General features: G+C 35.4%; 1 protein-coding gene across 5 annotated transcripts in view; it reads left to right on the forward strand.

Moving 5' to 3' along the window:
* Positions 1 to 23,628, forward strand: part of CSNK1A1 (casein kinase 1 alpha 1) — a 54,388-nt gene that overhangs the window by 1,313 nt on the left and 29,447 nt on the right. For all 5 annotated transcript variants that reach the window (XM_069102650.1, XM_069102654.1, XM_069102651.1 and 2 more), the window contains exons 2-4: positions 276 to 382; positions 19,555 to 19,681; positions 22,200 to 22,298. In XM_069102650.1, the coding sequence (XP_068958751.1) occupies positions 276 to 382; positions 19,555 to 19,681; positions 22,200 to 22,298 (333 nt within the window). The remainder of the gene's footprint in view (positions 1 to 275; positions 383 to 19,554; positions 19,682 to 22,199; positions 22,299 to 23,628) is intronic.

Raw genomic sequence — 23,628 nt, forward strand, 5'->3', positions numbered from 1 at the left:
CATTCGAACATGTTATGGGCCCCTGTGCGTTCAGGCGGAAACGTTTTCTGTTTGGATCGGGTTGTCATCTTCATTTTATGTACCCGAGGACGATGTTGTCCCCGGCCTGAAGAGGCTCTGCTGAGGCCGATTGCCTCGTTTTATGGACACTAGAAAAGATTTTCCTTCCGCCAATCCCTTATTTCACTTGACTTGTCCCTCTGCCCCCCTAACCGGCCTCTCCCCGCCCGACCCGCTCTTTGGGGTGCTGATGCCTTCGCCTCTCTTCCCCACAGGAAGTGGCGGTGAAACTAGAGTCCCAGAAGGCCAGGCATCCCCAGCTGCTGTACGAGAGCAAACTCTATAAGATTCTTCAGGGTGGGGTCGGCATTCCCCACATACGGTAAGGGCCGCAGGTGGGGGAGAAGTGGGCAGCGCAGCGGGGCATCTAGCGGGAGCACCGCAATCGGACTTGGCGGGGTCTGTGTGTCCGACGTCCTTACTGAGGCGTTTTTGTGCTTCTAAGTTTATGAGAGCAGTGGCTTCCATTCCTGCGGGGAGAGGTGGATTCCTGTTTTTCTGTGTTATGTCTGGTTTTCCTAATGAGCAGTGAGTTGGAAGGCTCATCCGGCTAGGCTTGCTATTGGATTGGGATTGGGAAATGGCTGCTCTTTTGTTGTGTTTTTGTTCCAACATGTCTTCCTCCTCCGCTTAGAAAATGGCGGACTACGTGACTCAACCCCGTTTTCCTGCCTTTTTCTCTTACTGTGTTAACCAGTCTTACTTCCTTGGGTCCTCCTTCATCTCCTGCAAGTGGATCGAACCTGTGAAAGGAGGAGATGGGAGCTTTGGGGCTCTAGGGGTGACAATGGATGCTCATTGGAAGTCTGAACTAGATGCAGTGTGAAATTGTCAGATTGGACTATGGCTTCTATATCCACATTTAATTCATAATTTTCATTTCATCAATTAACTAGAAAATGACCTTTAAGGTAGGAAGATTATAGTTTTTCTCTCCAATGCAATGCAAATTGGACATCAACAACTGAACTTACTTCCTTTTCCTGAAGAGAAAAACTTGATCATCATTCTACATCCTGATAAATCAACCTGTTGAATTATCTTCATGATAAAACTGCAAATCAGGGAAATTAGGCCAACTTCCAATGGGAATGCTTGTAAAACAGATCTGATTATTACTCATTTTGTCTGTTAATGAATTTTACAAAATTTGGATTTGGAGTTTATCAGAAGATTCTTTTGACCACAATCCAAAGAACTAAATGACAACTATCATATACAGGCTTTTTTTTAATTTGTGGAATTCAAATAGCGATGACCAGTAAGTAATGGATGACTTGTCTTGACTTAAAGGAATTATATTAACTATTAATTTTGAGGATGTATGTACCAGGAAATTCAGTAGCTACTTTGATTGCCTCAGTTGTCTTTGTAAGAAAAGAAAAGAAAAAGGTTTTTAGTGGTTGGTAGATAATCATCAGGCTTTTATTATGAAAAGCAACCCATTTTTATTTTATTTTGCCTGAGACTCAGCCAGGCGGAGTACAAAGAACACTGAATTTTGGTTTTATTACTTGTTTTATGGTCAGTTCCTTAACATTTTTGGGTTTGAGTTTTTCCTCACTTGTAAAATGTGAAGGAATTGAACTAATTGAATTTTGAGGTTTCTTCTAGATCCAAATCTATGATTCTAAACATGTAGAAGTGGATAGAGTATTGGACTTGGAGTCAGGAAGACCTTCGTTCAGATTTATCCACAGATACTAGCTGTGTGACCCTGGGCAAGTCACTTAACTCTGTTTGCTTTAGTTTCCTCATCTGTAAAATGAGTTGAAGAAGGGAATAGCAAGCCACTAAAGTATCTTTGCCAAGAAAACCCCAAATGGGGACACAAAGAGTTGGACAAACTAAACAAAAACCCACAAAACTAAACAGCAAAAAATTCAATCATATCCCTTTTTTCCCCTCCCATTATGTAGGCCCAAAAAGTGAAAATTTCATAGTGTAGAATGGGACTTTGTTTAGCTTATTTACTCTTGCTGTGTGGGGGTTAAGTGACTTGCCCAAGGTTGCTAGTTTGTGTTAAGTGTCTGAAGCCATATTTGAACTCAGGTCCTCCTGACTCCAGGGCCAGTGCTATACTCTTGGCTTTTCTTCAAGAAGAAAAAGTAGTGGAAAAGGGTTTTTTGATTTTATTTGAAACTTGGCCAATTCACTTTCTTTAAAAGCAAAGTTCTTTTTTTAAAATAGAATGCTTGAAAATTTGAATAATGTAGTTTTATTAGCCATGATTGAGAGTCCCTAGATTTCTTACCCAAAATAAAATGTAGAATTTCCACATTGGGCACAAAATTGAAACGTTCTTTGGTTGATTTTTGCTTTGATTTAAAACTTAACTTCCCTCTTCCTCTCCCCTTTCCTCCCCCCCACAAAACATCAAAACTCTGTGCTCTCATCTATTTCCTTGTTCCCTTCAAGGATGAAAATTGCAAAGCATCTTTGACACTATTGTTCAGGTTCTCCAGGGAGTGCCCGGGTGTGATGGGGACCTTCTTTCTTTTCTCTTGAAGTTGACAGGGTATTGTAGGGTATTGGACAAGCATTGCACCTGGAATTACATTTTAGTTCATGACCTAACTCTGCTTTTCTCAGATGATGAGAATCTTGAAATTGGATGTATCATCCAAAATCGGTTTTATCTAAATGAATTAAATTTTGGGGATATAACATCGTTTGAAACGTCGAGTCTGAAGGAAATCAGACCACAGTACTATTGTCCTATCTGTTTTATCTTAATCTGATTGTCAGAGGTTATGGGCCAGCTAGCTGATTGAAATGGCTATAAATTGTTTATTTCATGATTTTAATAATCTTAAACAAAAATATACTTGTAAAGTTCATGGGGTCATAGATTTTGAGGTGATAGTCAAGTCCCTTCATTTTACTGAGGTTAGCAATACCTAATGTGGGTTTTTACTTGCCAAAGGTCACACACAGCGTGAACACAGGCCTTCCAATTGACTAAATCCTTTGCCTTTTTTATAATGCTTCAACTGAACTTTTTGGTGTCAGTTGTAAAAAACCATTTAAGTGGTCTGTTAGTGGTATAGAGGCTTTGAGCATATGTGGCCTCCTTATAGTTTCTGTTAAGACTAAAGGTACTAAACAAGTAATTGAGTTCTGTTAAGACTAAAGGTACTAAACAAGTAATTGAGTTCTGTTAAGACTAAAGGTACTAAACAAGTAATTGAGTAAGGTGGAGTCACAGCAGTTAAGTTGGGTGGGGCTGGGGGAAATTATCACCTGGATTCTTAGGTAAGGAAGGCTTTCTGGTTTTTAGAAACCGTTTAGGAGGAAGAAATATTTATGGCTCCAAAGAGTCCTGGGTCTATAACATCAGAATCTAAGAGAAGAAGTGGGGCTTAGCAAACAAAATTGTAAGGTAGGATAGGGTAGTGGTTATGAAATAAAAGTGTTTGAGGTTCAATGGAAGGTTTTACAAGAACGGTTAGTCTTAACCTTGATGTATTGGGTTGGGACACCTTTTCCCTTCTATGGTTCTGAGATATTTTGCTTTTTTTTTTTTTTACAATTGCCCAGGTTGTCCCCAATTTAAAAAGATAGTGATTTCCAAACTTTGAGGTTTAACACTTTACTTTTTATTAGTGTTTTATGCCCCCAAACACTGTCCCCTCCCTCAAAAGCACAAAAGTCATGTGTTGTGTATTTCATAAATGAATTTAACTTTTAAAATTTCTGGCATCCCTTAGAGATAATTTGAACTGGCCTTGAGTGACCTAAGCATTGGCCGTAAGTCACTGACCTACATAACACTCTTCTCTGTTAGGGTCATTATTGTGTAATTTGAAGGAACCGTTTATAGAATCAAAAACGTACTTCCATTTCAGAGAGCAGAAGCAAGCTATCTCTTGAGATTTGGGGGCACTAATGGAAGGCCTACAGTAGGCCTTCTCACTTGAAATCCGGTACTGATCAGGCACTGATTTGGTACTCTGAAACCTTCAAATTTGTGGGAAGGGGAACTGTAATAAAATTCAGAGGTAAGATTAAAAGTTCCCTTCTCCATAGAGTCAAGATTTAAAGTTCAAATATGTCATGTGACCTAGTATGACCCAGGGCAAGTCTCTTAACCTCCCTCAGCTTCAGTTTCCTCATTTGTAAACCAGAGATAATAGTAATAATAATAAAAAATAATAATATAATAATAAACCCATCTTTCAAGATTGTTGTGAGGATGAAATGAGATAATATTTATAAAATGCTTTGGAGATCTTAACATACCCTATAAATGCTAACTAACATTATTATTATTAGCTGCTATTAATGAATTTAATTTTGGGGATATGACCTTATTTGAGAGTCCAAAGACGATGGAAATAGCAAAATACTATTGTCATAGCTGTTTTATCTTAATCTAAGTTTCAGAGTTTATGGGCTAATAGGTAACTGATTTAAATGTCTCTAAAGCACTTGTTACCCCTTTGATGAAACCAGTAATAAAAAAGGATTCAATTCATTTTTTAAAAATTTCAAATTTTCATTTGCACTCTGGATACATAATTTATAAACCTTTCAAGTCTAAAACACGGAGAATTTTGAATTCAAATAGTTGTCTTCACCTTGAAAGTTTAAACCATTTTTTGTTAAAATTTTATATTCTGTGACAGAAAAATTTTTAGTAATCTAACAAGTAGATAATTCCATAATCCTCCTTATGCTCACATGGTTACTGGAGGATTAGGTGACACCCACATTATGGTGGTCCCTGTGAACAGGAGATCTCAGAGAGAACTAGATGACTTATGGTGAATTTCCACTTGTGGATTAGAGTAGAATGATTTAATTATAAAAATAAAGGATTTTAAAGCTGGAAAGGAGATAATCTAGTCAAATCCTTTATTTTACAGATTAAAAAATCCTAGGCCTCAGAAAGACCCGTAGTAGATTAGTGACTATAGAGACCCTAGATCACTCACCTTGTTCCCACTCTGCTACTTGTTATCAGTCAGTATATGCATGGCCAAGATGGAATAATTTATGCTTTTAAACCTTGCTTTTTTATTTCATTCTTAAACTCTTATTTGGTTTATAGGCTAAGCTTTGTCCTACCTCATTTTATGCAGGTTGAGAATGGGAAATTAAGTTCAGTTAGGATTGGATTTGTTTACTTTGGGGTCTAAATGGGAAAAAAGTTATCTTGTGCCATTGTAAGTGAGTGGATGATCATCCTTGCACTTTTTTTTGGATTGTTGATTGCTCTGCCTTTGGAGAGTGAGCTCTGGTAAACTGCATGAAGAAGTTTTCAGTGTGGCTTGGTGATGGGGTATGTGTGTCTTTCTTGAGGACCAACTTGGCTAAGTTTAGAGGAGTTATTGTACTTCTCTTCCACTTTGACTTAAGGTGGAATTTATTGGCCACAGCAATTCCCAAAGACTGCTAAATGGTAGTGTGCTTATGATCTATATTGATGGAGGTAATAACCACAATAATGAAATCTTGGGTCCTCAGTATAGGTTAATCTTACAATATAATTTATCTGTAAGTTTTCATTTTCCCTCAGTTTTAGTATGAATTTGGACAATGAATTGTGGAAGAGTGATTTGTCTTCTGAATAGGAAACCTAGAAAGGAAGGTGATCTACTCCTATTGGGAAGAGCATAGACTTTGAGTTAGAGGACCTGGGTTCTACTGTAGTTCTGGCTCTTCGACTTAGTGCTTATGGAATGTGTGCAGCTATGTAAGCCTCTAGACCTTACTTGTATTTGTCTGTAAAATAAAGAGTTGGGTACAAACTAATGATCTACATATACTAACTATGAACTGTTAATTAATGAACTGCCCTTTCAGAGGGTCACTGAGGACAAAATACTAAAATGTAATTTGCCTATTTAAAAACACTTCCTTTTCTAATTATGTAACCTTGTGAGACCAGATTTTCTTCATATACTTTCAAACATGTCATAACAGATTTATCGCAAAAGCAGAATCCAACTGGCTTCTATTAAGCCAGACATTAAAGAGAATTGCAAAAAATATGTTAAACCTGACACTCTTCTCAATTTTTTATATATCTTAGAAGTTATTTTTCATAAAAGTATGTTATTTCATGTTAGTTTGTGATGAGTTTATTATAAATGAATTAATACATATTTAAAACTATCAATTTTAAGTTTTTAATATGATCATATTGATAGGTGTTAAACACATAAACAAAAGCTCTTTGGGGTCCTATATAATTGTTAAGATTGTAAAAGATTCTGAGACCAAAATATTTGAGAATTGTTGGACCAGAATTGGGGGTGGGCAGCCTGTTGCTCAAGGCCACATGTTGGCCTTCAGGATTCAAGTTCCCCATCCTTGGACTAGAGAGATCCTTAAGCTTCAACTCTCAGATTTGCAGTTCTTTGAAAAAAAAAATATTGTTCCTCAAATTTGGTTGTGTGAAACATTGTGCATCATTGGGCTTGATGACTGGAGATTTGAACTTTTCCTCTTCTGTAGACTCTTAATCATCTTTGATCTAGACTGTCCTTTACAACCTCCTAGTTGGTTTCCGCTACTACAGTCATTTCCCTCTTCAAATCCACACAGCTACTAGATTGATGTTTCTAAGGCACAGCTCCCTCAAGTAAAAAAAACCTTTTATGCCCTCAAGGATAAAACACAAAAGACCTCAATCTGACATGTAAAGCCTTCCAACATACCTATGCAACATTGTATGTCCTGTTTCTGGAATTCACTTAAATTCCTTAGAGAATCCTGAACTCAGTTTTCAAAATCCATTTTACATGCTGCTGCCTACACACTTCCTGAGTCATCTCTAGGCCTCCTCACTTATATTAGCACTTTACCAGGTTGAAGTTACTTTATATTTATTTGTATTTTCTTGTGTCCATACCGTATTTCAGTAGAATGAAGTTTCCTTGAGAGTAGACTGCTTTCTGTATCCCTAGCTTTTTGCACATAGTGATTGCTTAGATGTTCCTGTGAGAAAATATGTGCTTTATGAAGACTTCATTTGAAGCTTGTACAATGTTCTTTATTTTATTTTTTTAAAGCAATTGGATTTAAGTAACTTGCTCAAGGTTACACAGCCAGTTATTTTTGGGTGTGGTGCTGAGTATCTGAGCCCGGATTTGATCCCCAGGTCATCCCAACACTGGAGCCGGTGCTCTTACTCGCTGAGCCACCTGGCCGCCCCTAAAAAACTGTTTTTGTTTTTGTTTTTTTTGCTTTTTGGAGGGCATTTGGGGTTAAGTGACCTGCTCAGGGTCACACGGCTAGTTTTTGTGTTAAGTATCTGAGGTCAGATTTGAACTCAGGTTCTCCTGACTCCAGGGCCGGTGCTCTGTTCATTGCGCCACCTACCCGCCCTCCAATTCTGTTTTTTAAGGTGTTATTTTCTTCATGTTTTTTGGTACCTCTTTTACCAAGCTGTTAATTCTGTTTTCATAATTTTCTTGCATGACTTGTTTCTTTTCCCAATTTTTCTGCCACCACTTTTAGCTCTTTATTTTACTTTTCAAAGCATTCTTGTTGGGCTTGGGTCCAACTAGTATTTCTGAGGCTTTGCTTGTAGCTGTTTTTGTATTGTTGTCATCAAGAGTTTTTGGCTTGCTGTTTGTTCCCTGCCACTGTAGTAGATTTTTATGGTCTCAAGTTCTTTTTGTTGTTGTTATTGTTTGCTCATTTTTCTAGCCTGTATCTTGACTTTGAACTTTTTGTTATGCTGATAATGGCTTCTGCTCACCTGGGGGCAAGGAGGCACTGTCCCAAGCTTCAGGCTTTTTTGTACTGCTGTTTTGTATTTCTCTTCTGGGAGTTGGCAAGTTTTCCGTGCTTACAAGGTGGTGTGGTCACTGCTTTCCTGATTTGTGCTTTAGACTTATTGAAGGAAAGCCCCTCCTCCCTTGCACCCAAAAGTTCTAGAGCTCCTCTGGCCTCTGAACTGACCAGAGCCCCTGCTTTCTTGTGACTGACCACAAACATTCTTCTCTAGCTGTACATTGTGATCCAGAACCAAGGATGGTAAATAGAGTTGCTAGCTGCACCACAGTGCCAGCAAGTGGGTCCCCTGTAATCTCTTTCTCATAAGTTGACAGACTCTTTTGCCATCTTTGGGCTTAGAACTCCCAAAGTCACTGCTGCTTGTTGCAGCCACCTCCAGAGCCTGTACTAGGTGCATTAAATGTGCAGTAGCCAGTAGGCTGGTGCCCACTCCAGTGTCCCAGAACTTCTGCTGCCTTCCTTAGTCGGGAGAAATGTCTTATCCTGACCTTTTTTTGGCTGCCCACACCCCCCAGTCAACCTTAATACATTTTTAAATTACTTTTCTGTATGGTGCTTTCTTAGGTGGATCAGTAGAGGAGATACTCTTGCTTGGTCAACTTGGTCATATGATCTCTTAGCTTTTCCTGTGGAGTTATGTCAAAATTGTTGTGTACTGCATCAAAACCTTTGGATGATCTTAAAGGCAGGGATTACAAATGCAGTCTTCAGTTACTGAGGAGTAGCTGATGAAAGTAATAGCTTGGTTAGTTGAATTTTAATAACATCAGTACTTTAAAATTTTAAATAATTAACCTTTCAAATGTTATTTTTTGCATGTTTATATGAAGTATTTATACTTTTGAAGTTAATTAAAGTTTAAAACTGCACTAAGACTTTTGGGATACCTTGTATTTGCTTGTTGTGTGATGGTGGATAGCCCTATGAAAGGGCAGTATAATGGAATGGAACAAATAAAACAAATTGTGGTATATGATTGTGATGGAATACTATTGTGCTATAAGAAATGATGAGCTGGTTGATTTTATAAAAAACATAGAAAGACTTGCATAAAATTATAAAAATGTATTGAAATGAGCAGAACCAAGAGAATGTTATACACAGGAATAACAATATTGTTCTAAGGAGAGCTTTGAATGATTAAGTTATTTTGAGTATTATAAAAACTCAACTACAAAGGATCTATGAAAGAAGATGCTCTCCACCTCCAGAGAGAACTGTTAAATAGAAGTATGTATAGTATGCTTTTACATACATAAATATATGCATGTTTTAGGACTGGGTAGGGAGGAAGAGAGAAAAAAAGTAAAAGATGCACATCAGAACAAAAGAAAACTAGGAAGGAAGCACATAAAAGCAGGGCAGCTTTGAAAATAATGTGTAGTATTTATTACATAATTTTTTAAAAAGTGAAGAGTGTGAAATGGAACTTCATGGCTTTATATTGAATCCTCTTATGTTGTGCTGTTGTACATGGAAATTCTTTGGTTTTGTTTGCTCTTCGTATAAGTTCTAAATGAATAAGAAAAATAAGCTGCAAAAAAGTCAGAAATTTTCTTCCTTGACACTATCCTTTTTGTCAAACTTTGGATGAGATCTCTGGTGTTTGTACTGCCTGTTCTTAGTAGATTATTTATCTAGGATTTACCTAGGATCATAGGATTTGAATGAGTCCATTACCTAGTCTAGGAATTTTCAACTGTATTTATAATTTAGGGATACATTGGGTAATCCTTTCATATGAGTTGGGGACTGAAACCTTACTCAAGGAATAGGATTTTGTGCTGTCCATCTCCAGAGAAAAAATTGATGGAGTCTGAATGCAGATTGAAGCATATTTTTTCTTTACTTTCTTTTTCTTGTGGGTTTTTTTTTGTCTGTTTTCCAGATGTCTAACATGAATATGTTTTACATGATTGCTCATGTATACCCTATGTCAAATTACTTGCTTTTGGTCCTTCACTGTAGTTTGCTGACTTCACTGGTTTACTTGCTTTCTCCATGAAGGGGGCACTGGAGAGAGGGAGAGAATATGGAACTCGATAATTTTTTAAAATGAATGCTAAAAATATTTTTCACATGTAATTGGGGGAAATGTTAAATTAAAAAGCCATAAATAAAGTGGGAAAAAAAAAAGGAATAGCATTTTATCATAGGTAGAGGTCCTGTGCTTCTGATGCAGTTGGGAAGGAGGGATGATGTTCTGGAATACTTTCAGAAAGAACCACAAGTTAAAATCCCAAATTAATTTAGGAATCCTACAACTGCTAACACTGTTGTTAGAGAACTTGAATTTTTGCATTCCAGTACAGGAGAACCTGCCTTCCATATCACTGAAATTTAAGGTGCAAACAAGCTATTTGTGTATTAACCATAATTGTTCTTTTCAGTTGTGAAAAGAAAAAATTCTTATCCCAGCATTGATAATAGTAAAGAATCCTAGTTATTACTTACGAAAGGTTTTTTCATTCTCCTTTAATTTTGCCAGGAAACATTTGGAAGAAAAGTTAATCAAATAATAATCCATATGATCTTTGAAATGTCAATTAAAAGTTTGTTATAATTCAGTTGAACTGTGTGAAAAAAGTGCATAGTCACTTTCTGCTTGTTTTGGGAAACAAATACATGTGACTGTGAGATTTAGGGTGATCCTAAGTATTTTGCAGATAGAAGGGCCCTTCAATATTTGTCTAGCTCTGATGAGTCCCTCAAGGCCTCCCCTTTTTGTATTTAGATGTTGAGGCCCAATGAGCATAACCAACTTGCCCAAGGTTACATTGGTTGTAAATAGAAACTGGCTTTCTCCTTTTCTTTCCTTGAAATTCCTGTCTTCTGACTTGAAAACCTGCAGAGATGATTTAGTTTAAACCCTTGGAATTTAGACTATTCCGTTCAGCAGTTTGGATTTTACAGTAAAATGTTACTAATTAAAGGCTAATGTCCATTTGTTATAAGGACTCAGTGGTGTAGACTGGGTTTCATCAGCAATATCTGTTTGGCTTATTAGCAAAAGTACTTTTGACCTGAAGTTTCGTTTATTTGAAGGTGAATTTTTTGAGGTGTCTTTGTGGAGCATATTTCAGATACTAAAATAGGCATAATTTAGACCAGAGGTCAGCAAACTACAGTGAAGGACCAAATGCAGACAATAGAACTTTATTTAAAAATGTAAAAGCCATCTTAGCTCACTGGCTGTACAAAAAACAGGTGGGCTGTAGTTTCCTGGCTCTTAATTTTAGAGTGACTTTATATATGTCTAATAACTGACATTTATGGGGTTTGAGGTTTGCAAAACAAGTTTTTAAACAGTAATTTTGTCACAAGACACTACCTATTCCATTTTCCTCTTTGCAGGTAGAATGTTACCAAAGATAGACTTAATTGAAAGGGAGCAAATATGGCATTCTGTGCATGTACATTTTTTTGCATGTCAGAAACCACTGGCCTTCATTTTTGGAGAAGCACATATAATTCTATATCTTGAAGGCTTTTTGGTCATTTTTAAAAGTAGAAAAAAATAAGTTTTAGAAACCATTAAAAAGGCTGAAAGTTAACCTCCTTGTCATAGCTCCTTGTAATGTTTCCTGCCGGATGTTCAGGGAAGTGGAGCTAAATCTTGTTGCTTGAGGTGGTATCCTATTTGGTTTAGTGTTCACCTCCTTAAAAATGAAGGTGGTATACTTTTTCCTTTAGTAGTCTCAGAATCCCAGTAGTTCAGAATATCCATCTAGGTACAGCATGAATTGAAAATATGGTTCCACTCTTCCCAATCTTGCTTTGTGAAGACTGAGTCTTGACATGGGTATGACTAGGTCTATTTTAGTTTTTGTGGGTATTGGTAATTTGAGTGTATTTTATTTTGTATTTTATATATATTTATATACATATGTATTTTATAATATTTTAAATACTGTAGAGCAGCCGAATCAAACTGGCATGCCAAAAAACTGAGTGGGGCTGAACCAGATTAAAATGTAATTGGAAGACATTTAGCAAAATAGATGAAAATAAGATAAAACATAATGTTAATTTGTGGCATTCTAAGTCTATGCAACTTGTGGGGAATCTGTTTATATTTGAGTTTGACATCACTGCTGTTGAAGAGGTGTTACTTCTTTTTTCTTTTGGTAAATATTTTATTTTTTTCAATTATGTATAGAGATAGTTTTCAACATTCATTTTTTAAAATAAGATCTTGAGTTCCAAATTTTTCTCATTCCCCTCCCTCCTCCCTAAGATGGCAAGAAAAGTGATATGGTTATACATGTGCAATCATGTTAAACATATTTCCACATTAGTCATGTTGTGAAAGAAGAAATAGAACTAAAGAAAAAAACCATGGGGAAAAACCAAAGAAAGTTAAAATAGTATGTTTGATCTGCATTCAGACTCCATCAGTTCTTTCTCAGAATGTGGATAGCATTTTCCTTCATGAATCTTTTGGAATTGTCTTGGATTGTTGTTTTGCTGAGAAGAGCTAAATCTGTTCTAGTTCATCATCACACAGTGTTGCTTATTAGGGTGTACAACGTTCTTCTGGTTCTGCTCAGAGAAGTGTTATTTTTCTAATTTTCAGTACTTAGCAAAACTTGGGGGTTTTAGGACTGCTTACAACATTATGATGTACCCAAGTCGCCTTTATCCTTACCCTCTCCACCAAATGCCAATATCCCTGGTCAGTGTGGATGTAGTTTTCTCCATGTTGAAAGAATTGTTTTCTGTTTCAGGTTAGCACAGAATGCTCTAGACTTTTCCCGGTTATTTCTTTCTTGAAGCATTTATTTGCCTTTCCCAATTAAAAAAAGTTGCTAAACAAATTAATAGGAGAAATGAAGATTGGAAGAAGGGGTGGTATGTATGAATATTTGACCTATGTGGAAGGATTTATACTCTTGATAATAGGATTCATTTACATTATAAACTGTGCTAATTATAAATAATCTTTACCTGAATTGCCATAGGTACTAGTTTTTTAAAAATTGCTGTAGGATTCAGAATAGTTTCTCCAGTTCAATAATCTGTTTTACTGTAGGAGATATGTATAGGTGTTTGTAGGACTGTTTGATTATCCATGAAGTCATTCTCAAAAGACTGGGGGTAGGTGGGCTAACTCAGACTTTACTAGTTTTCCTTAATAAGACTAACTATATAATATGTCGATTATTCATTACGCAGTTCAAACCTTTTTTGGGCCTGTTTATATTTTCAATATGCAACTGTCTAGTAATAGCTGCAGAAATTTATGATCTACCCTTTTAAGTACTTTATAATGCATGCTAGAAAATTAAACTGTACATATTAAAGTATATTATTTAATCTGGCTTCCCATTTAACATTTAGTTCATACCAATGAAGTTTTTGCTGTATTTATGTTAGATATGCCACATACCAGTCTTCTGTTTTCTTTTTTTAAAAAATTCTATACTTGAATATGAAATAAAAAGGATACTTTCGTATACATAGTAAAATAGGATTGTACTGAAACTAGCTCTAGTATGTACCAGCTTGCTTATTTTTTAAGTATGTAAATATTCAACCTGTAGATTTCAAAGCTGTCTTGTCTGTGCTTCTTTTTGGTCTTCTGTTCTCTGCATTTAAAAAAACAACAATATACCCTAAATCAACTCACTTTGCTCTTTCCCCCCTTATACTCCTAGCCTAACCACTGGGTGGAATAAAAAATAAAAAGCCTTTGTCACAGATACACATAGTTAAGCAAAACGAAGTCTCATTGTCTGAGTATAAAAATTTATTATTTTATTCTGTACCTTTGGTAACATCCTTGTCAGTCAGTCTTCTAGAATTGTAGTTAAGCCATTCCATTTGTAGGAATTCTCAAGTCTTTCACAGATTCTTTTATAATATTATATAAATTTTTCAGTTCTAGTGCTTATCATAGTGCCCAGAATGTAATAGGTGATTAAAACACGTTTATTGAGTGAATTTATGTATAGCTAACCAGGCTTCTTTGGGACAACCCTATTTTGTCATTTGAAATAACACAAAAATAATTCCATTATGTTCGTGACATAATTTGTTCAGCCAAGCCCTCTCACATGGATACCGTCTTAGTTTCCGGAACTTTGGTACTATAAAAGAGTTGCTTTTTAATTTTAGGGCATTTTTGCCTTTCTTTGGTTGCCTTGGCCCAATAGGGGCATTACTAGGTCAAAGGGTATTTCTACATGCAGACTGTTGGTTGGTAAAAGGAAGACAAGACAAAGTAGCTTTCCTGGCTCCTTTTTCTTAGGGAAAAAAGTTGGGAATACTTCCTTATTGTTAATTTAAAAAATAGGGACAGTTAAAGAAAGGGTTGTTCCTTTGGGGGAAAGGATACCTCTTAGCCCCAATCCATCAGTATTTTGTAGCTTTTTTGTCAGCTCTGCTGTAAATGGCAGTCACAGATAAAAAGAAATGGAAGGCTTGGCTCCTGTTACTGTCTAATAATAGCATTTACATACCTCTTGACAAATATATCATTTGATATTAACAATTCTGGAAAATAGATAGTATTATCTCTATTTTGGAGACTAGTAAACTGGGTGAGATTAAGTAATTTGTCCAGAGACACAGGTTTTCTTGACTTCAAGTCCAGCACTTTATCACATAGCTGCCTCTGTCTAGTTGTGGATATAACACATACATTAAAAAATTACTAAGCACCCCTTTGTAAGGAATTTAAAAATGTGTGGTCCACTCTCTTAATATTTATAAATAAGGAGAGTATTGTTAATAATAGGTAATAGTAATAGGTGATTAAAACATGTTTATTGAGTGAATTTATGTATAGCTAACAATACAGAGTATTGTTTTTTAATAGATGAAATAGAAATTGAGAAATACTTCTTAAAAACAACATAGGAATTGCATTAGTAAGAAAGGAAGGGGAAAATTATACCATACATATCATCTATCTAAAACTCCTTATTTTATTTTACTTAGTACAGTGCCTAGAACATGAATGATTCCTAGTTTGACAGATCCTTTTATTATATTATAGGGTGGGAACAGTCAGTGACTGGATGACAAGGACTTTGAAGGGACTATAGGCATCTAATCAACCCCCTAATTTTTTTTTTTTTTTGGAGGGCAATTGGGGTTAAGTAACTTGCCCAAGGTTACACGGCTAGTTTTTCGCCACCTAGCCGCCCCTCAACCCCCTAATTTTTATATATCATAAGTACTAAGTGGCTTTGGAATGACTTTTGTCAGTGAAAGAAACAGAAGGGAAACCATCTTTAAAGTTGTAGGTTTTTGTGTTTGGGAATTGTGGAGAAATGGAGATGGATAGATTATTCTAATGTAGTCATAATAGGAAAATTACAGGATAAAATCCATTTTAGGGAGATTAAGGTAGCATTTAGTAGGTCCTGTGGACTAATCTAAATATGAGATACTCCAAGGAAGAATCGAAAACAGTAATTGGATATGGGAGAAAGATATTGCTGAAATGTTTGGAACTAGGGTGACTACAACAGAGGTATTGAAATCCCCAGGGCATTTTTTTAGATCACCTTAACCTTTTCTGACAACAGTTTCAGTATAACTTTGAATTAAACGTTTCAACAATAAAAAATTACCTTTTTCCAATCATCAGTACTTTGTGCCTTCTTGTCTGTGACACACATCTTTTTAGCAGTAGTTAACCCATTTTTTGTTTCTTAAATAGGTCTTTAAGAACTCTGCTATGTTATAGAGTAATCAGTAACAATCCCTTGGAACTGTCAAGCCCCTCTTAAAAAGTCTTGGCTTGTTTTCTGAGGAATTAGAATGTTTTGTGGCAATAGCTTATCATATTTTGGTGGGTTTTTTTCCTTTTTGGGGGGAGAGGGGAAGGCAAGGAGATTGGAGTTAAGTGACTTGACCAAGGCCACACAGCTGATAAGTGTCAAGTGTCTGAGGCCAGATTTGAACTTGGGTCCTCCTGACTTTGGGGCCTGTGCTCTATTTACTGGGCCACCTAGCTGCCCCCCTTTCCTTTCATTTTTTAACCAATATTTCCTTTGCTTTTCTGATTTGGACAATCTTCTTTTATCTTCTTTGCAGGTACCTCAAAATATGTGACTTATACACCAGCAATTGCTGCAGTATCACTAATGGTCACTGAAATGTTCTCTTATGAGTGCTTTTTGAGAGCTGCAACTTTAAAAGTTTATTATTTTTAGATAATAATTAATGTAAGAATTAATCTGCCCTCCCTATCTCTCCTTGAACAAATTTAAGAGAAAAAAAGCAAAAAAACAAAGCCTTCAATACCTAACAGCATAGGCAAGCAAAACAAATTTTCACATAGGCCTTATTTGAAGTCTTTCTGCCCTTTTTAATTCATCCCTTCTCTGTTAGGAGATTAGTGGTATGTTTCATCTATGTTCTTGTCGACTCATGACTTACCAAGTGTGTCAGAATCCTAAAGTATTTCAAAGTTGCTCTTCTATGATGTTTTTGTGTAAATTGTGAATAAATTGTTCTCCTAGTTTTTGCTCACTTCACTTGACATCTGTTTGTAAAAGTCTTCCTAGTTTCCTTTGAAATTGTCCACTTCATAATTTCTCATGGTACAGTAATACTCCATTACATTCCTATAAATACACCACAGTTTGTTTAGCTGTTGCTCCATTGGAGGTTCCCCATTTACTTTCCAGTTTGGGGCTACCTGGAAAAGAGATTTTTTTTTTTTTTAACACATATACCTTTTCTTGCATATTTGGTATATAGACCTAGTTGAAATGTAGCTTATGATGCAGTCTGGAAACTTTCCGGGCATAGTTACGAATTGTGTTTTAGAGTGACTGGACCAAAACACAGCTAGTAGTTACCAATGAAGTGGAAACTTACGGTTACTTTAATTTTTAGTGATTTTTTACAACTTTTTTTGCTTGACTATTGATAGCTTAGACTTCTTCTTTGAGAGCTGCCTGTTCTTACCCAATAACTACTTTTGTACCTTTTCTTGGAGTAAGGAGCACAACAGAAGAGAGCAGTGAAGGGCGCAGCGTGGAGGGCTGGTCTACTTGATGCAGTTTTATCTGGGCAAGGTTAAATACTGATTTTTACCTTATGTCAGAAGCATCACAACCATTGCTGTCACCAAATCAAACCCTGTCAAAATTACTTCTTCTCCCAAGTAATATACACACTACTGTAAACCAAATAATCGAGCAAATACTTTTAAAATAAACACTATCCCACCAATGGAAGGACCATCTATTGTTCATTGAAGTGATGGGGAAAACTTAATCCCTTACGTATTTAAGTGCCAACTTTGCCAAGTGCTGACTGTATTAAGTTTTGGAGATAAAAACATAGAATCCTGGACTTAAGGTATGTTGTGATTTGTCCCCTCCCAGGTAAAAAGTGCAGCTATTTGAATCCAGTTACTCCAGATCTAGCCCTCTTAGTAGTCTATTATTTCCATTCATTGCAATTCTACCATTTCAATGTCAGTAAACAGTGTTTTTGTTTGTTTTCTGCCATTACCAAAAGTGCTGCTTTTGGTGGATATTTTGTTGCATACCTTATTAGACCTTTCTGCCTTCCACGAGCCTGTAATAATGCCTATGATAATATTGCTTAGTCAAAGAAGAAGTAATAGTCTTTATTTTGTTTCTCTTTATGTCTCCACTGCACAGTAAATACCTCATTATATATACACAGTGATCCTGCAGTGTTCTTTTTGCATGCCTTGACTAGTTATTTTCAAATGTTTAGGATTAGCTCCTAGATGAATCTGTGGTGTGATAATGAAATTGGGATCCTTTTTCCATTCTTTCTCTTAATTGGTATCAACCTGTATCTAGAGTCCACTTGATAAAGATACTCCAGAGTCAACAGTAATTGGGGATATCACAATACACAGTGTATGGTTTTAGGTGGTTGGTGTAGGGAAGTATCAGAAATTGGCCTTGCTTACATGGCACTATGTTCTATCCTTGAGAGGACATCCTGAAGTCATGAAAAAGATAAGTATAAGTATCTCTAGCTACTAAATAGATTGTACACTAAAATTTTAAATTTCAGCCAAGTCAGTAAGTTTTTTTTTTATTTAGTGCCTATGTGCCCAGGCACTATGCTAAGCACTGGAGATTGCAAAGAAAGGCAGAAACAGCCCCCTTCCCTTCAAGGAAGTAGCTCACAGTCAAATAGGGGAGGTGTAACTATGTACAAATAAGTTATATACAGAACATATTGGATATAATCTCGGGGGAAGGCATTAAGGAGGATCAGGAAAATCTTTTTTTTTTTTTTTTTCCCCAGGAACTTTGAATAGAAATTACCTTTGACAGGTGTTTTTAGGTGTTCCTAAGGGTAGCCCACAGAAACTTAATTGAAATTTCTGAAGCAAAAAAGGGCACAATGCCATTAAATACTTAAAGCACAACTTAAAAACAAGGAAGTTAAAATATAGTGGGTTAAAAAATTTAGAATGCTAGTTTTTGCAGATTTATGTGATTTAGAAACAAGCTGAGGAGATAAGTGAAACTTAGTGAAAATTTTGAAGGATACTTTTGAGGATCTTTAGTAAAACCCTTAGCTTAGCAGTATTCTACAATTGAAAAGTACCTGTTTCCAACTACAAGAAGTGTTACTATAAGTATTTTCCTCTATCTTTGACTTCATCAGAATATACCTAGTAGGGTATATCTCTGGGTCAGTTTGTATGTACACCAAACATTTATTGAACAACTGTTTTGCGCTAGACACAAACTGATCTTGTTGTATAAAATTAACAACAATTTAAGAGTGTATGAAATTGACAAGTTAAAAAGCAGGTATAGGAATTTCATTAAGTTTTAATTTCACTAAAGGCATAGGGACTTACTGACTTCAGAAATAACATTTTTGCAGGAGAATTTCTTAAATGTTTTATTTATCTTAGCAATGTTTTTCTGTTTGATCTTGCATGAACTTAATACTTGTTTGGAATAATTAATCTAATTTAATATATACTACATAATATAATAGTATTATTATATTATGATAATACTTTTATAAGCAATAACTTTCTTTTTTGCTTTTGGGAGGGGGGAAGGCAGAGCAATTGGGGTTAAGTGACTTGCCAAAGGTCACACAGCTAGTGTTAAGTTCCTGAGGCCGGATTTTAACTCAGGTCCTCCTGAATCCACGGCCAGTGCTCTATTCACTGCACCACCTAGCTGCCCCTAGCAATAACTTTCAAATGATTTTTATAGCGTTTTCTTTTAAGATACTCATTGAACAAAGATACTAATTAAGAATTGGTCAGTTATATCCTAACTAAAAACTGTGGATTTGGATTCAAGCAAATAGAACGGTAACTTAAGATTTGTTAGCACTTCCCTGATTATTTTTCATTTTATAAATAGGTAATAGTGGAAGAAATGCTTCACTTGAAATAAGAAGATTGGGGTTCAAATCCTACCCTAGACACTTAATTGCTAATATGACTGGGCAAATAACCCTTCAGAGTCTGTTTCTTCATATGTAAATTAGGATAATACTACTTGGATTTTTTGCCTCACATAGCGCTTTCAGGGAAAGTGCTTTGCATACACTGTCATGCTTGTATAAATGTGAGTAGTTGGTGGAAGAGAGCCCCGGGTCTCTTTTCTTTATATCTTGCTTACCTCTTTAATCATATGAGACATTTTTAAAAGGAAAATTTATTTTATTCCTGAGATTATGTAAATCAGTTTACATCTCTACAATTAGTGGGAAATTTTAGATAATCTTTCATACTAAACTTTTTTTATCATCTTTATTTTGCAGGTGGTATGGTCAAGAAAAAGACTATAATGTTCTAGTCATGGATCTTCTTGGACCGAGTCTTGAAGACCTCTTCAATTTCTGTTCCCGCAGGTTCACAATGAAAACAGTACTTATGTTAGCTGACCAGGTATGTAAAGTTTATAAAGAAAAGCTATAATTAAAATTGATATAATAGAGCAGCATTTAACATAATTTTGAGATGTCAGTAATTTGTAATATGATCCTATTTGACCATGTAGAAAACAGTCTAGGAATCATGTAGGATATCCCAAAAGTCTTGGTATAGTTTTAAGCCATTCTGTCAAATTTTGCCACAGCTTGAAAAAAGAAACTGATAGTTTTCAGTCAACAAATAACACACAAAATTTAGATAACTTTTTTTCAGGCTTCTATGAAACAATTTTTCAGGTTCTTTCACACATAGCGTTTGGGAAGTGAATAATAGGAAAAGGGAACATAATAGTTGACAGAATTAGAAGAAATTATAAGTGGGGAAGGGAAAGTGCCTTGAAAAAATCTATTAGTTGGACATTTATGGCAAATTGTAGATAGCTATAAGATAATTTGGCACTTGAGCATAAAATTAAAGACAGGGAAATATATTGAAAATATTCAGGGAGAGTTTGGTGTTTCAGGAAATGTAGTGGGTGAGAAGATGTGCCTTGACTGTCAGTAAGATCTTGGTCCAAAGTAAAATGGGAGGACAGTAAAAACATTTGGTAGAACTTTGAAAAAGTTTATGTGAAGGGAGGAGGGGGCAGGAAGGAAACATTTCCTTAAATCAATAATTGTCTCCATTTTTTTATCTTAAAAACTAAAGTTTGTTTTGCAGATTAAATTTTAATAGTCGTGGTTTTCAGATTAGACATGTGGAATTAGTGATCACTTACATTTATAAAGCACTTCATAATTATACAGCCTTTTTATATCCATTATTATTTGATCTTCACAACAGTCTTGTGAGAACGGAATAAAAATTGCAGATGTCTAAGTACAAAATTAAATAGACTTGAATGTAGAAATTCAAATGGCATCTCCATTTTACCCATCAAATAGAAGTGCAGAGAGGCTTAAACTTATCCAGTCACAAAAAAGGGGAAAGGGAAGACAACAAGCATTTATTAAATGCCTATTATGCGATTTACATATATTATCTCATTTGAGCAAAGCTAATATGTGGCAAAAGACCTATGTCTTCTGATACCAAATCAAGTGCCTTTTCTCTATTATTCCAATTAAGCTTTCAGAGTTCTAATTAGAAAATCAAAAGTATTTTACATTCACTCATTAAACCTTTTGGGAAGTCAGGGGTATTATTTGTACTTTAGAGACAGTCCTAAGTAAAATCATTATGATTATTGGTACTCCCTTATTGAAGATAAAAACCATCATTTCAACTTATAGATAAATTATTTATTATTATGATTTGTCTGCCAGTTGACCGGTGCTAAAAATTGGAGTTTTTAATCAACTGAACTTGATAGCATTTTTCCTCTGGGAAGGAAAAGTCGGAGCAAAGGAATGATAATACTCACATACTATATATAATTCCTAACTTATTGTACTCAGTAGGTATTTATTAAAGAGTTTCCCTTATTTTTAGTCCTAATTTCAGAGGATATCTGTGTGAAGATTTAGGGGTAAGATTATGAGAGATATATTATACATATAGTTGGTTGTTGTTTTTTTTAAACACCCTTTAGCAAAAAATAGGCAAATGAAAAATAGAACCTGAAGATATCCTGAGTACTAAAGACCAAAAAATCCACATAGTGAAATGAAGTACCTGTTTTGTAATTCAATTCAATAAGCATTTAATGAAGTACTTACTACATGTCACACTGTTGGGTTTGGGTGATATAAACAGAGAAACGAAAGTCCCAGCCTTCAACAAGCTTACCTTGTACTAGAGAAATACAACATGTATACAAATAAGAACAAAGAATATACAAAGGAATTTCAAGATGGAGAGAGCATTAATAACCATGAAGCCCAGAAAGGCTTTTGGGTGTGACCTGTAACTAGAATTGTGCTTTGAAGGAGGTCCTGGTAAACTGAGGAAGAAGTGGAAGGGAATGTAGTTCAGACATGGCTGGCCACCTGGGCTAAGGAAAAGGGAATTGGAATGAATACTGGGAATAGCCAGCATAATGTTTTGATGAGAATAGGAGTGTACATTAATGGAAGTATTATGAAACAAGAGGCAGAAAACGACCATAAATTCCTATGTATCACCAACTACCTTTATTCCCTCCCTCCCTCTTCACTTACTGCATCAAAAAATTAAAAATCTCATAAGAATTAAAGTGATATAAATGTAATTTTTATGATGCAATAGCTCTTTGTGTGTTATATTCATTATACCACAAAGAAATAACATTCTTATGAACTGTTAATAGAAAAAGAGACTAGCCATTGGATCTATAAGAACTCTTGGACCATGTTTATCAAATAGTGACTTTTTTCAAGAATGTGTTTGGTCCCTTTATCTGTATAATTTTATAAAATACTGCTCTTATGACCTAAAAAGGGTTGGTAAAGGGGGCAGGGGAACACCTTATAGTGCTTATGAACTTTTTGGTCAAATGAACTTGCTTATAAACTAGTATATTTTTATTTTAACTCGGTTCTTTTTTCTTTTCCAGATGATCAGTAGAATTGAATTTGTGCATACAAAGAATTTTATACACAGAGACATTAAACCAGATAATTTCCTAATGGGTATTGGGCGTCACTGTAATAAGGTTAGTTCAGTGTTCTTTGCATGAAAGAACAAAGTATATCTCTCTAATCTCTGATAAAATTTCAGCTTAAAAAAATTCTTAGTACTGAAAATTAGCTGTTTATAATTGCTTCTGAAGATTATTCCAAGAACGAATCACCTAACTCCTAACTTGTTAACTTTGGGTTGTTTTCCAATAACTATAGCCAAGGTTAGTTAGATCTCCATATGGAAGTGTTTAATCTAAAAGTCCAAATGTTCTATAAAGAAACCTAATTGCCTATATGTTGTTTTCACTTTTGAACTTCTGTATCCACCATTCATGTTTTATAATAATGGAAGTCCTCATATATTTTTGTAAATGTTAAAATTTGATAGTGACTTTGTGGCTCTCAGTTTTGGATTTCCTGACATGTGTTTGTGCCAGCAATGGAGCTGCCGACCCACCTGTCATCAAGGCATTAAAGTTTGCTGACTGAGCATGGTTGGTAATCAGAATTCTTTAGCCCCTGAATCTGTGGCTATGAGAGTGCCATCCTTGAGCCTATTTCAGAAGTAATTGACAATTTAATCTATATGTTACATTTGCCCAGATGCTAAGTTTGGAGGGCTTTTTTTTTAAACAATGAAATTACATCATAAAACCACTTTCATACTTTGGAATTTCTGAGATCTGTTGAACTTATGTGGTGAGTGGGTCTTAGTGATGCATGATTGCAGTCAAAAACCGTATAATCGTATAGAAATTTTCTCTTCAATGATTAGTTTTGTTGAGTGAATTGCTTAATTTACCGATTCAATGTTCAGCTCGGGCAGACAGGCAGCATTGGCAATGCACTAAGCATGCTGTGTTCTGATAGAAATTCTCAACTGCAGGACAACTGTACATTATTTTTTTATATTGGAAGCAAGATTCCCATTGTTTTGTTAAGCCATCATGATGTTTGGAATTTTTAAGCTCTAGCTGCAAATGTTTACCTTTGTTTGCCTGTATGAATGCCAACTTGGAGCATTAGACGTGGAATTGGTTGCTGATGTGTGAGATGTTAGTGTCAATCTGACTTAGCTTTATAGAATTAAATTTTTTTGGTTGAGAAACTGAGCTTTTTAACAGTATTCCAACAATCTACATGTAACTTGTTAAATTTTGCCCATTCCCAAGTTACGTATTTTTTGACTTGTTATTTCTTTACTACAAATTAGCCAGGGTCTTAAATATCCTTGGACAAAAATTTGATAGTAATTCAGTTGGAACAAACTATTTGTTTTAATTTTTTGGCAGTTTTGTCAATTTCTCAATCTTTCCCCATATTTGGCCATTCCTGACCCCTTTCCCTTCGTTTCCCTATCTC

The sequence above is a fragment of the Petaurus breviceps genome, unplaced genomic scaffold (assembly GCF_028583685.1).
Source record: "Petaurus breviceps papuanus isolate PSGF00001 unplaced genomic scaffold, PetGlider_PUasm1.0 551, whole genome shotgun sequence".
In the NCBI taxonomy this organism is placed as follows: domain Eukaryota; kingdom Metazoa; phylum Chordata; class Mammalia; order Diprotodontia; family Petauridae; genus Petaurus; species Petaurus breviceps.